The following is a 14,455-nucleotide window of genomic DNA, read 5'->3' on the forward strand; positions in this document are numbered from 1 at the left end:
GAGCTGCCGTTTTGCTCCTCAAGTGAAAAAACCTCCAGGAACTGAAGAAGCCACTCCGAGGGGCAAACAGAGGGGCTTCTGTATCTCCACCAAAGGCTCGAGCTAGGTGTCCAGCATGCCGGTGTTTCACACGAAGACGATAGAGAGTATCCTGGAGCCGGTGGCCCAGCAGATATCCCACTTGGTGATCATGCACGAGGAAGGGGAGGTGGATGGGAAGGCAATCCCAGACCTGTGCGCTCCGGTAGCCGCCGTGCAAGCCGCGGTCAGCAACCTGGTCAGGGTGAGTGAGTGCGTGCGTGCGTGCGTTTCCTCCAGTTTAGGGGTCCTCGTGCGCGCGGCTGCGCCGGTTCTGCTGCGTAACGGGTCCTCCTCAACTTTCCTCCTCGACTTTGATCTGAGTTGGTTCGAGTTTGATCCTCCGCCCTTTTCCTGCCCGGGTTGGGCTCCACCTCGCGAGCCATTGTCCCGCTCTTTGTCCCGGTCAGTCCAGCAGATAGCCCCTCGTTTGCAGAAGAACGCAGAGCGTAATCGTGGCCGGTCCACTTTACCGCACTGCTGGAAGTGTCCTGGGGGTTCTGGGGAGTTCTGGGGGGTCCGATCACACAGCAGTGAGAGGCTACGGGCTGCTGGAGCACATGGGTGACTCATTTGGGTCAGCTGAGTCAGACTGTTTCCACTGCTGAGAGGAGTCCGGCGGTCGCTGTGGCTCCTCTGCTCGGTTTGGGTGTAGTGGTGGAGCCCTGGTGGAGCCCTGGTGGAGCCCAGTCATGCTGTGACCTTTAATTGACGCAGATCCAGCCCTTTTCTTACCCCATAGCTTCTCACCAGGAGTATCACCCCAAACCCAGCCCTGCTAGAGTCCTGCTATTGCCCCAAACCCAGCCCTGCTAGAGCCCGACTATTGCCCCAAACCCAGCCCTGCTAGAGTCCTGCTATTGCCCCTAATCCAGCCCTGCTAGAGTCCTGCTATTGCCCCTTATCCAGCCCTGCTAGAGTCCTGCTATTGCCCCAAACCCAGCCCTGCTAGAGTCCTGCTATTGCCCCTAATCCAGCCCTGCTAGAGTCCTGCTATTGCCCCAAACCCAGCCCTGCTAGAGTCCTGCTATTGCCCCAAACCCAGCCCTGCTAGAGTCCTGCTATTGCCCCAAACCCAGCCCTGCTAGAGTCCTGCTATTGCCCCAAACCCAGCCCTGCTAGAGTCCTGCTATTGCCCCTAATCCAGCCCTGCTAGAGTCCTGCTATTGCCCCAAACCCAGCCCTGCTAGAGTCCTGCTATTGCCCCTAATCCAGCCCTGCTAGAGTCCTGCTATTGCCCCTTATCCAGCCCTGCTAGAGTCCTGCTATTGCCCCAAACCCAGCCCTGCTAGAGCCCGACTATTGCCCCAAACCCAGCCCTGCTAGAGTCCTGCTATTGCCCCTAATCCAGCCCTGCTAGAGTCCTGCTATTGCCCCTTATCCAGCCCTGCTAGAGTCCTGCTATTGCCCCTAATCCAGCCCTGCTAGAGTCCTGCTATTGCCCCTAATCCAGCCCTGCTAGAGTCCTGCTATTGCCCCAAACCCAGCCCTGCTAGAGCCCGACTATTGCCCCAAACCCAGCCCTGCTAGAGTCCGACTATTGCCCCTAATCCAGCCCTGCTAGAGTCCTGCTATTGCCCCTAATCCAGCCCTGCTAGAGCCCTGCTATTGCCCCTAATCCAGCCCTGCTGGAGTCCTGCTATTGCCCCAAACCCAGCCCTGCTAGAGTCCTGCTATTGCCCCAAACCCAGCCCTGCTAGAGTCCTGCTATTGCCCCTAATCCAGCCCTGCTAGAGCCCTGCTAGAGTCCTGCTATTGCCCCTAATCCAGCCCTGCTAGAGTCCTGCTATTGCCCCAAACCCAGCCCTGCTAGAGTCCTGCTATTGCCCCTAATCCAGCCCTGCTAGAGCCCTGCTAGAGTCCTGCTATTGCCCCAAACCCAGCCCTGCTAGAGCCCTGCTATTGCCCCTAATCCAGCCCTGCTAGAGTCCTGCTATTGCCCCAAACCCAGCCCTGCTAGAGCCCTGCTATTGCCCCTAATCCAGCCCTGCTGGAGTCCTGCTATTGCCCCAAACCCAGCCCTGCTAGAGTCCTGCTATTGCCCCAAACCCAGCCCTGCTAGAGTCCTGCTATTGCCCCTAATCCAGCCCTGCTAGAGCCCTGCTAGAGTCCTGCTATTGCCCCTAATCCAGCCCTGCTAGAGTCCTGCTATTGCCCCTAATCCAGCCCTGCTAGAGTCCGACTATTGCCCCTAATCCAGCCCTGCTAGAGTCCGACTATTGCCCCTAATCCAGCCCTGCTAGAGTCCTGCTATTGCCCCTAATCCAGCCCTGCTAGAGTCCTGCTATTGCCCCAAACCCAGCCCTGCTAGAGTCCTGCTATTGCCCCTAATCCAGCCCTGCTAGAGTCCTGCTATTGCCCCTAACCCAGCCCTGCTAGAGTCCTGCTATTGCCCCAAACCCAGCCCTGCTAGAGTCCTGCTATTGCCCCTAATCCAGCCCTGCTAGAGCCCTGCTAGAGTCCTGCTATTGCCCCTAATCCAGCCCTGCTAGAGTCCTGCTATTGCCCCAAACCCAGCCCTGCTAGAGTCCTGCTATTGCCCCTAATCCAGCCCTGCTAGAGCCCTGCTAGAGTCCTGCTATTGCCCCAAACCCAGCCCTGCTAGAGCCCTGCTATTGCCCCTAATCCAGCCCTGCTAGAGTCCTGCTATTGCCCCAAACCCAGCCCTGCTAGAGCCCTGCTATTGCCCCTAATCCAGCCCTGCTGGAGTCCTGCTATTGCCCCAAACCCAGCCCTGCTAGAGTCCTGCTATTGCCCCAAACCCAGCCCTGCTAGAGTCCTGCTATTGCCCCTAATCCAGCCCTGCTAGAGCCCTGCTAGAGTCCTGCTATTGCCCCAAATCCAGCCCTGCTAGAGTCCTGCTATTGCCCCAAATCCAGCCCTGCTAGAGTCCTGCTATTGCCCCAAACCCAGCCCTGCTAGAGTCCTGCTATTGCCCCTAATCCAGCCCTGCTAGAGTCCTGCTATTGCCCCTAATCCAGCCCTGCTAGAGTCCTGCTATTGCCCCTAATCCAGCCCTGCTAGAGTCCTGCTATTGCCCCAAACCCAGCCCTGCTAGAGTCCTGCTATTGCCCCTAATCCAGCCCTGCTAGAGTCCTGCTATTGCCCCTAACCCAGCCCTACTAGAGTCCTGCTATTGCCCCTAATCCAGCCCTGCTAGAGTCCTGCTATTGCCCCTAATCCAGCCCTGCTAGAGTCCTGCTATTGCCCCTAATCCAGCCCTGCTAGAGTCCTGCTATTGCCCCTAACCCAGCCCTGCTAGAGTCCTGCTATTGCCCCTAATCCAGCCCTGCTAGAGTCCTGCTATTGCCCCAAACCCAGCCCTGCTAGAGTCCTGCTATTGCCCCTAATCCAGCCCTGCTAGAGTCCTGCTATTGCCCCTAATCCAGCCCTGCTAGAGTCCTGCTATTGCCCCTAATCCAGCCCTGCTAGAGTCCTGCTATTGCCCCAAACCCAGCCCTGCTAGAGTCCTGCTATTGCCCCTAATCCAGCCCTGCTAGAGTCCTGCTATTGCCCCTAATCCAGCCCTGCTAGAGTCCTGCTATTGCCCCAAACCCAGCCCTGCTAGAGTCCTGCTATTGCCCCAAACCCAGCCCTGCTAGAGTCCTGCTATTGCCCCAAACCCAGCCCTGCTATAGTCCTGCTATTGCCCCAAACCCAGCCCTGCTATAGTCCTGCTATTGCCCCAAACCCAGCCCTGCTAGAGTCCTGCTATTGCCCCTAATCCAGCCCTGCTAGAGTCCTGCTATTGCCCCTAATCCAGCCCTGCTAGAGTCCTGCTATTGCCCCAAACCCAGCCCTGCTAGAGTCCTGCTATTGCCCCAAACCCAGCCCTGCTAGAGTCCTGCTATTGCCCCAAACCCAGCCCTGCTAGAGTCCTGCTATTGCCCCTAATCCAGCCCTGCTAGAGTCCTGCTATTGCCCCTAATCCAGCCCTGCTAGAGTCCTGCTATTGCCCCTAATCCAGCCCTGCTAGAGTCCTGCTATTGCCCCTAATCCAGCCGGGTTTCAGGAAAAAGTAGGGCTCCAGAATCCTACTATTTACCCAAAGCCAGCCAAACAGGAGCCCTGCTATTGCTCTGTCTCTCTCTCTCTCTCTCTCTCTCTGTCTCTCTCTCTCTCTCTCTCTCCTCCATGCACACAGGGGAAGCGAGTGAGGGGTGATAGGGTATCAGCACGGTTACACTCGGCCCCTCCTCAGGCTCTGTCTGACAGGCGGAAATGAAGCAGCACACAGGGTCGATAAACAGTGGCGGGACTGACCGGCTCCCTGCCCCGCACCCTGCCCGGCTATTCCTGTCCTGCTGTGGTGATTGTGGGGTCTGCAGCAGGTGGTCAGGGTTAAATTTAGCTGGTCAGAGCAGCATTGTCATTTCTGTTGTCAGGCCAGCTCTGAGTGTGAGCATGGAGCCCACGTCCAGTCCCCGGGCAGTACGGGTTTTAGAACGAAGCTACGAGGCTAATGTGGCTAATACCCCAACCAGGCAATAGCAAGGTTGGGTTTGGGGCATTAGCAATAAATAATTGGGGGTAGTGTGCAAATTCTGCAGTGTGTAATAAATATTGAGTCCAGTGAGGTAGTAAGGTCATTAGTGCAAATGCTTTGTGTGAGTTGAGTTGAGGAGTCTGATGGCTTGTGGGAAGAAGCTGTTGCAGAGTCTGGTCGTGTTGGACCGGATGCTGCGGTACCTTCTTCCTGATGGCAGGAGGGAGAACAGTCTGTGTGAAGGGTGGGTGGAGTCATCCACAATGCTGGTTGCTTTGCGGATGCAGCGGGTGGTGTAAATGTCCATGACGGAGGGGAGAGAGACTCCGATGATCTTCTCAGCTGTCCTCACAATGCGTTGGAGGGCCTTGCGGTCAGAGGCTGTGCAGGTCCCAAACCAGGCAGTGATGCAGCTGCTTAGGATGCTCTCTATAGTCCCTCTATAGAAGAGGGGGAGGATGGGTGGAGGGAGACGGGCCTCTCTCAGCTTCCGGAGGAAGTAGAGACGCTGTTGGGCTTTCTTGGCTGTAGAGCTGGTGTTCAGGGACCAGGTGAGGTTCTCCGCTAAGTGGACACCAAGGAACTTGGTGCTCTTAACGATCTCCACAGAGGAGCCGTTGATGTTAAGCGGAGAGTGATCCGGTCTTGATTTCCTGAAGTCAACAACCATTTCCTTGGTCTTCTCTACATTCCAGTGAAGGTTGTTGACTGTACACCAGTCTGTCAGCTGCTGCACCTCCTCTCTGTATGCTGACTCGTCGCCTTTGCTGATGAGACCCAGCACAGTTGTATCATCGGCAAACTTTATGATGCTGTTAGAACTGTGTTTCGCAACACAGTCATGAGTCAGCAGGGTGAACAGCAGAGGACTCAGTACACTGCCCTGAGGTGCCCCAGGCTAACTGCACGGGGGCTCCAGGCTAACGTAGCTAATAGAAGCTTGTACCAGGCCTAGAAGATCACACCCTTGTTTTGAGGCAGCGGTAGTTTTTGGGCTTTACCTTTCCAGGATTGTTGGCCAGCAGCAGCAGCAGCAGCAGCAGCCGCCTCGTGTGATCAGTTTCCAAACTGTGGCTTTAAATCATTGTAGTTTTGACATTCTGGTGAAAATCTGGCTGCAGGGTGAGTGAGCATATCTGAGGAGGCAGGGCTGTGGTCTGGGCTGCTGAGCTCTGCTCGTTTCAGCGTGGCATTCTGGTGTCCACACCCATCATCACACTTCCTGCCTGTGACATTGCTTCAGTCTCTGAAGGTGTGTGTGTGTGTGTGTGTGTGTGTGTGTGTGTGTGTGTGTGTGTGTGTGTGTGTGTTTGACTGTGTTTGACACTCCTCCGTCAGCGTCAGGCCTTCACACGCTCGGCTCCGGGTGTCGCTGATGATTAACTGAGGGCTGAAGTGGATTTCTGAAGAGATTTTAATAGACCTGTGATGATTGTGGTGATGGTGGTGGTGGTGGTGGTGGTGGAGCTGAGGGCAGAAAGGGGATTTTTGGGTGTTATGATGGTTCAGGAAAGAGCTGAAAAGCTAACGGTTGTTAACTTTGCTAAATTAGCATATTTGACATCACCTGTCCAGAGGTGGATCTACATATTAAGGAAAAATGGACAAGCATAAGAATCTGAGACACTTTGACAAGAACCAGACTGTGATGTTCTAGTCAATGACTGGGTCAGAACATCTCCAGAACATCAGGCAGATTTTTATATTTATATTCATATCAGAATTTTATGATAAATCAAGAAATGCACCAATAAATATATAACAAATATATATTTTTTTACATTGACAAACTTTTTTCCTCCTCATGCAAACTTACTCGGCATGTCCCAATCTAATCCAGTGGATCAGGATCAGGATTAGGGCTGATTTAGGCCTATTTTAATGGATCGGGTACTGGCTATTTTAATCCAAGTCTTAACCACGGTGTTCAGAGCGCCATCTGGTGTCCTCAAGGCACCACAACTGGACGTTATCCCCGGCCGGCTGCAGCAGCAGTGCGGACGTTCTCAGAAGGTAAATAGAGGAGTTGAGGTTCTGCAGTGTGGAGCTATTTTACAGTGGAACCTGAAAACAGACCATAATATCAGACCCTTTATAAAACCATCACTGAAACCAGCGGGAGAACCGGAGAACCGCTCACTCGCCTTTCTCTGTTTATAAACCAGCACTGAAGAACCCGTTCAGAACCGAGTGGAGGCTAACGCTAATGCTAACACACACACACACACACACACACACACACACACAGCACATTCACCCACTATAAACCAGTTACTACACACCAGTAGACCAACAACTGTGTACCATTAAACACACAGGAAGTGATCAGACTGCAGTGTGTAGAGGAGCTGGGAGCTGATTGGTCAGGGAGGAGATCAGACTGGATTATCAGATATTAAACACTATAAAACATCATTTTAAGATTTTAAGTCTCGACTAAACTAAATCAGTCAGTCCAGAACGTCTGATTATAGAATCTGATCCTGAAAATAAAGAGATTTTACTGATCAGATTAATCAGCAGCTCGTCTGATCTAAACTGAGGAGCTGGATTATTATTTATCGGATCGGATCGGTATTGGCTGATACTCTGCAATAAGAGACTCGGATCGGATCGGGAGGCACATTAACCTGATCGGACGTCCCTAATAGTTGATAGGACTGTAGTCACTTGTTCGGCGGCGGCTGTTTGGGTCTGTTTGGGTCTGTTTGGGTCGTATCTCGGCTCCTCCGCCGGGCTGCTGTGTTCTGTTCTGGGCTGGCGGAGGGATGAGCGCATGTTTCCAGGCTGGAGGCGTGATCAGTCTGGAATAGTTTCCTGCTTCCTTGGAAACGGCGGACAGAGCTGTGGTTGAATGGAAAGCTCTGTGTGAGTGGAGCCCAGGGTGTTCTGTCCCCCACCATCAATCCTCCCTGAGAGGCACTGGGAGTCCGCTGTCAGGCCAAGACACAGTCATACATCACAGAGAGAGGGGGGGGGGGGGTCGTCCCCAGATGTGTCCTTAACTCTGGCTGCTCACTTCTGTGATAGGCTGCTGTTTGACCTTCACGCAGATGCAGGTCCAAAACATTAGTCTGCAGCCGGCCTTAACGCTCAGGGCTAATCAGTTAGCGTTCAGGGCTATCGCACAGGGCCAATATACAGAGGGTCAGGGCTAGTGCACAGGGCTAGTGCACAGGGATAGTGCACAGAGGGTCAGTGCTAATGCACAGGGCTATCACACAGAGGGTCAGGGCTAGTGCACAGGGCTATCACACAGAGGGTCAGGGCTAGTCCACAGGGCTAGTGCACAGGGCTAGTGCACAGGGCTATCACACAGAGGGTGAGGGCTAGTGCACAGGGCTATCACACAGAGGGTCAGGGCTAGTCCACAGGGCTAGTCCACAGGGCTAGTCCACAGGGCTAGTGCACAGGGCTATCACACAGAGGGTCAGGGCTAGTCCACAGGGCTAGTCCACAGGGCTAGTCCACAGGGCTAGTGCACAGGGCTATCACACAGAGGGTGAGGGCTAGTGCACAGGGCTATCACACAGAGGGTCAGGGCTAGTGCACAGGGCCAGTATGCGGAGGGTCAGGGCTAGCGCACAGGGCAATCATGCAGAAGGTCAGGGCTAGTGCACAGGGCTGTCACGCCGAGGGTGAGGGCTAGTGCACAGGGCTATCACACAGAGGGTCAGGGCTAGTGCACAGGGCTATCACACAGAGGGTGAGGGCTAGTGCACAGGGCCAGTATGCGGAGGGTCAGGGCTAGCGCACAGGGCTATCATGCAGAAGGTCAGGGCTAGTGCACAGGGCTATCATGCAGAAGGTCAGGGCTAGTGCACAGGGCTATCACGCCGAGGGTCAGGGCTAGTGCACAGGGCTATCACGCCGAGGGTCAGGGCTAGTGCACAGGGCTATCACACAGAGGGTCAGGGCTAGTGCACAGGGCTATCACGCCGAGGGCCAGGGCTAGGTGGCGAGGTCCTCTAAGGAAGGACAGGGTGTATAGGCGTCTTGTCCAGTCTTCTACACTGGGAATGCAGAATCCAGGCTTCTCCAAGCTGTTGTGTTTGTGTGGGGTATGTTCTGGCCTGGTGAGTGGTCAGCGTGAAGCTGCAGCTGCTGCGGGCTCTTACTCAGTGCGGAGGAATTCCAGCTTTTAAACGTGTCTTATTTTCCACCGTCCAGCTCAGCAGCTCCTTCCCTCCCCCTCCAGGTCAGCCCCTGTCCGTCAGGAGGTCTCCTACGAGGCACAGATCGATCTGAAGCTGGTTTTACACCCAGCATCTGTTCGGCCGTTTGCGGGGCGGCCTCGTCCTGACACCAAGGAGACAAGTGCTGGTATCTCAGCAGGACACCGTCCGGGGGGTGGGTGGCTGGGTGGGTGAGTGTGTGGAATGCTGGGAATTCTCTGTGTGTGAGACCGAGTTTGGACAAGGCCTTGCTCGCTGTAAAAATAAAGACGGTCCAAAGTGGCAAACAAACGTCGCTCCCACCTCCACCCCGTCCTTCCTTCCATCACTCACCCGTCACCAACAGGGGGGTCCGGCTTCACGTGCAGACCACAGGGAAGCCAGCGTGGTCTCCAAGCCACCCTGAGTAGTAGTAGTAGTAATAATAATAATAATAATAATAATAATATTAATAATAATAATAGGATTATTATTATTATTATTATTATTGGTAATAATAGGAATAATAATAATGATAACAATAATAGGAATACTACTAATAATTATAATAATAAAAATAGGAATAATAATAGTAATGATCATACTAATAGGGGTAATAATAAACAAAATAATAGTAATAATAATCATAATCAAAAATAGGAAAAATAATAGTAATAATAATAATAGGAGCAATAAGAATAATAATGATAACAATAATAGGAATACTACTACTACTACTAATAACAATAATAATAGGAATAATAATTGTAATAATAATAAAAATAATAGGAGCAATAATAATAATAATAATAATAATAATAATAATGATCATAATAATAATAGGAATAATAAAAAACAATATAATAGTAATAATAATCACAATCATAACAATAGGAGTAATAATACAAATAGTAGTAATGATGATAATAATAATAATAATAATAATAATAATAAAGCTTTAGGAGCTGTTTGTTGGTAATGCTGTCTGTCAGCGCCGCGGCTGCTGTTGTGCCTCAGCTTGAGGTTAGAGAAGCCCAAACCACTCCGTTCTCTAAAAGCCAGGCCTGAGAGAATGAGCTGTGTGGTCAGAACATCCACCTCAGTGGGTCTGTCCTCTCCTCTTCCTCTAATTCTCTGTCCAAGTCAACAAACAAACAGCCATAACATTAAAACCACCGGTCGAGTTTTGTATAGGTCCCCCTCTCGCTGCCACATCACCTCTGACCCGTCAACATGGACTCCACGAGACCTCTGAGGGTGTCCTGCTGTGGTCTCTGGCACCCAGACTAACGTCAGTAGCAGATCCTTTGGAAGTTGTAAGGTGGGCGGGGCCTCCGTGAGCATCAGTGAGCCTTGAGCACCCATGACCCTGTGGCTGGTTCACCGGTTGTCTTTCCTTGGAGCACTTTTGGCATGCCCTGACCACTGCACACTGGTTCTAATGTTTAGGCTGACTGGTGTGTGTGCAGTGTAGCGTTGGGGATTGCAGGAAATTGGCTCGTTTAATAGAAGTACTTCCTCTTGAGGTTTTTCTAAATAGGAAGTGCAGAGTGAGAGAGCATGTCGGTCAATTGGACATGCACAATATGGTCAGAAAAGTATTGGGACATCTGTTCATTCATGGCTGCTTCTGATATCAGGGTATTATAGCTGTAAGAATTTGATTGCATTCAGAGACAAGAGCTAGAGTTAGTGAGGTCAGGATGTTGGATGATGATGATAATGATGATGATGATCACCACCCCACCTCATCATCCTCATCATCCCCAACTCATCCCATTCAAAACTACTGGATGGAGCTCCTCCATCATCATTCCAGAGAGCACAGCTCTTCCACTGCTCCACAGCTCCTCAATGCTGGGGGGCTTTATACCCCTCTAGCCCACACCTGGCATTAGGCAGCATGGAGCCGATAGGGTCATGATGTTGATCTGCTCCAGAGAGTCCTATTCTATTGGCAGTACTTCTTCTCTACAGGGACTAGACTGTGTACATTTGCACATCTGTGTCAGCAATGGGTGCAACTCAAAAGGGGTGTCCACAAACATTTGGACAGATAGTTTGTGTTGATGAAATGATTGGTTCACTGAATGGTAGAATAACAGCTGGCAGGTCTGTGAGTCTCCCCATCACTTCATTCATTACAGACTAAAGTCCTGCACTTCCTGCTGTTATTAGATTGTCCTCAACATAATGAGAGCGTGTGTGTGTGTGTGTGTGTGTGTGTGTGTGTGTGTGTGTGTGTGTGTGTGTGTGTGTGTGCGCGCGCGCGCCTGCAGTCTATAAGGCCCTTCAGTTTGTCTGGAGTGCACTGAGAACTCTGTGTGTGTGTGTGTGTATGTGTGTGTGTGTGTGTGTGTGTGTGTGTGTGTGTGTGTGTGTGCGACTGCAGTCTATAAGGCCCTTCAGTTTGTCTGGAGTGCAGTGTGTGTGTGTGTGTGTGTGTGTGTGTGTGTGTGTGTGTGTGTGTGTGTGTGTGTGTGTGTGTGGAGTGCTTTGAGACAAAGCCGTTCCTGTTAGCCAGACTCTGCCTTTGGCAGCAGCAGCTTGGTTCCAGGCGGGTTTGTCAGGATCACAGCTGTGTATCAGATTGAGTGCTCTGTAGCCACTTCTGCTTTGTACTTCTATATAAAACTGTTATGGCCAGTTATAACTGAGGCTGTTCCGTTCAGAAAGTGGGTATAAGTTGGGCTCTAGTGGGTTATAACTGCTCTGTAACAGTATATAGTTTTCTATAACCTGATATAGCTGCTTTATAACAGTATTACACCTTCATAACCACTTTATACCAAAGCGGTAAAGCTTCTTAACCTGGTATAACTGCTTTATAGCAGGGTATTTCAGCTTCCTGACGTCATATAACTGCTTTATAACAGTGGATTACAGAGTCTTAACCTGGTAAAACCGCTTTATTAGAAGGTATAGCTTGTTGACCTTATAACTGCTTTATAACAAGCCTTTATAGCTTAATGATCTCCTATAACTGCTGTATAACAAGGCTTTATAGCTTCATGATCTCATATAACTGCTTTGTAGCAATGTATTACAGCTTCTTAAGCTGGTATAACTGCTTTATTATAAGGTATAGCTTATTGACCTCATAATTGCTTTTATAAGAAGGTATTATAGCTTCATGAGCTCATATAACTGCTTTATAACAAGCCTTTATAGTGTCTTGACCTTTACATTACATCTTCTTAACCTAGAATAACTTGTTTATAACAAGGTATTGCCGCTTCTTAACCTGGTATAACTGCTTTATAGCAGGGTATCTCATCTTCTTGATGTCATATAACTGCTTTATAACAGTGTATTACAGCGTCTTAACCTGGTAAAACCGCTTTATTAGAAGGTATAGCTTCTTGACCTCATAACTGCTTTATAACACAGTATTATAGCTTCATGAGCTCACATAACTGCGTTATAGCAAACATTACATCATCTTAATCTGGGAAAACTTGTTAATAACAAGCCATTGCCACTTGTTATCCTGGTATAACTGCTTTATAACATTTAAGGCATTTAGCAGACACTCTTATCCAGAGTGACTTACAAAAGTGCTTTGCTATTTACCCAAGAAAAAACAGATAATAAGGTATTATCAGCTTCTTAACCTGGTATAACTGCTCTAAACAAGCTATTACAGCTTCTTTACCCCATATAACTGCTTTATAACAATGCAGTGTCTTATGCAGTAACTGTAGTATAGCAGGGTATTACAGCTTCTTATGCTGTTCACTGTTTTATAACATGTATTACAGCTTATTAACCTTATAGAACTGCTATATAGCAGAGTGTTATAGCTTTTTAACCTGGAGTTACTGCTTTTTAGCAGGAAAGAGTTTCCCTTCTCAGTAGTAGGAGATACCACAGCTTTGTAACACGCTATTAAAGCTTTATAACAAACTATAACTGCTCCATAGCAGGGTATACCTGAAGCTTCTGTATAACAAGTTATAGAATATTCTTATTAAACGGCCTCATAGCCAAATACAACTGCACTATAACTGGATACAGGTATCTATAATAGGCTATAACTGATGTATAGGACATCGCTTCTGCAGTTCCCTCTTAAGGTGTTTTGTAAAATATCTTCAACACTGAACAGAACAATGACTGGAAATGACTTTACTTCCCAGCTGTGTGTGTGTGTGTGCTCCCATTGTCACAGCACCGTAGGAGCACTGCACTGGTGGTCCGTTAGTGTGTTAATGAAGGGTGTGTTTAAGAGAATGGAGGGAGTGGAAGAAGTGGTCCAGAACCCACAGCCTTTAGAACCATACCACCAACAAATGAACTTGAGTAACACTTTAATACGTTCTTCAGTTCTAAAGCTACACTAAATGGACAAAAGTATTGGGACATCTGCTCATTCTTCTGAAATTAAAGAGCTGATCCTGCTTTTGTTGGAGTAACTGTCTCTACTGTCCAGAGAAGAAGACTTTCTACTAGATTTTGGAGAAGAAGCATTGCTGTGAGGATTTGATTGCATTCAACAACAAGATCAGGATGTTGGATGATGATGATCACCACCCCACCTCATCCAAAAGTACTAGATGGAGCTCCACCACCATCATTCCTGCTCCACACCTCCTCAATGCTGGGGGGCTTTATACTCCTCTACTAGCCCACTACTAGGCATTAGGCCCATGGTTCAAACCCTGGCTTGGTGCAGTGGTGTAAGTAAATAACTGCTTTATAGGAGGGTGTAACTGGCTTATGGCCTCATGGAGCTGCTTATTAACATAACCCAACTGTCCCAGAGCTCCGTTGTGAGATATTACTGGACACACTGTGGAGAAACCTCCATGCGTTTAAGGCTGAAGGTCATATGGAGAAGGTCATATGTTGCATGGAGCTTATGTTGCATGTTCCTGTGTGTTGTGGTTGTGTTCTGCTGAGAACAGCGTTAATCAGGGCAGGACAGTATAGCCTGCTTCACCTACAGGAGTGCTTCTGTACGGTATCGCTGAGGGAAACGCTGAGATGAGTCAGCAGAGATGAGACTGGGAGGAGGGTGTATGTGTGGGTGGAGGAAGGCCTCTTTCCTCTGAACAGCTGGTGTGTCTCGTTAAACACAGACAAACCAGCCTGATGTGGATTAATTAGTGAATGTTTATCTGAGAGCCGCTCAGCCTTTAATTAATCACGTGTCCTATCCCTCGTTTCTGTGCATTACTAGTGTATACAGTGTATAAACTACACATCCTTTATTTAATATTATAATATATACATATATATATATATATATAGAAGCTGTGTCTGTGTCAGAAACACTGTGTCTGTCTGTCCACTCACTGTCCACTCCTACCTAGCTTACTGGTCCAGCTTGTAGAGACAGTAGACTCCAGGACAGAAGCTCTCTGATCTGCTGCTACTCAGTTTGTTGGTGTTGGTCATCCTCTAGTCCTTCATCAGAGCCCACAGGACACTGCTGCCCACAGGACACCACCAGCATGGAGTGTTTAAGCACTCCAGCAGCACTGCTGTGTCTGATCCACTCGCCACCCCCAGGTCAGTCAGTGTCACTGCAGTGCTGAGAATGACTGACCACCACCCAAACACTACAGTCTGCTCTGTGGTGGTCCGTCCTGTGGGGTCCTGAGAGGAGGAGGCTGATAACAGAGTCTGCAGAGAAACAGATGGACACAGTCTGGACTGTTTTCACACAGTGCTGCTGTACGGTCAGTGGATGGGAGAGTTTAATCCAAACCAGGGGTGGTCATAATGTTCTGAT

The 14,455-nt window shown here is 49.7% G+C and overlaps 1 protein-coding gene across 1 annotated transcript in view; it reads left to right on the forward strand.

Moving 5' to 3' along the window:
* The window catches only part of vclb (vinculin b), a 39,895-nt gene continuing 25,440 nt past the window's right edge, over positions 1-14,455 (forward strand). The window contains exon 1 of the mRNA XM_072667882.1: positions 1-283. Within this exon, the coding sequence (XP_072523983.1) occupies positions 116-283 (168 nt within the window). The 5' untranslated portion in view covers positions 1-115. The remainder of the gene's footprint in view (positions 284-14,455) is intronic.

The sequence above is a fragment of the Salminus brasiliensis genome, chromosome 22, assembly GCF_030463535.1.
Source record: "Salminus brasiliensis chromosome 22, fSalBra1.hap2, whole genome shotgun sequence".
NCBI lineage: Eukaryota > Metazoa > Chordata > Actinopteri > Characiformes > Bryconidae > Salminus > Salminus brasiliensis.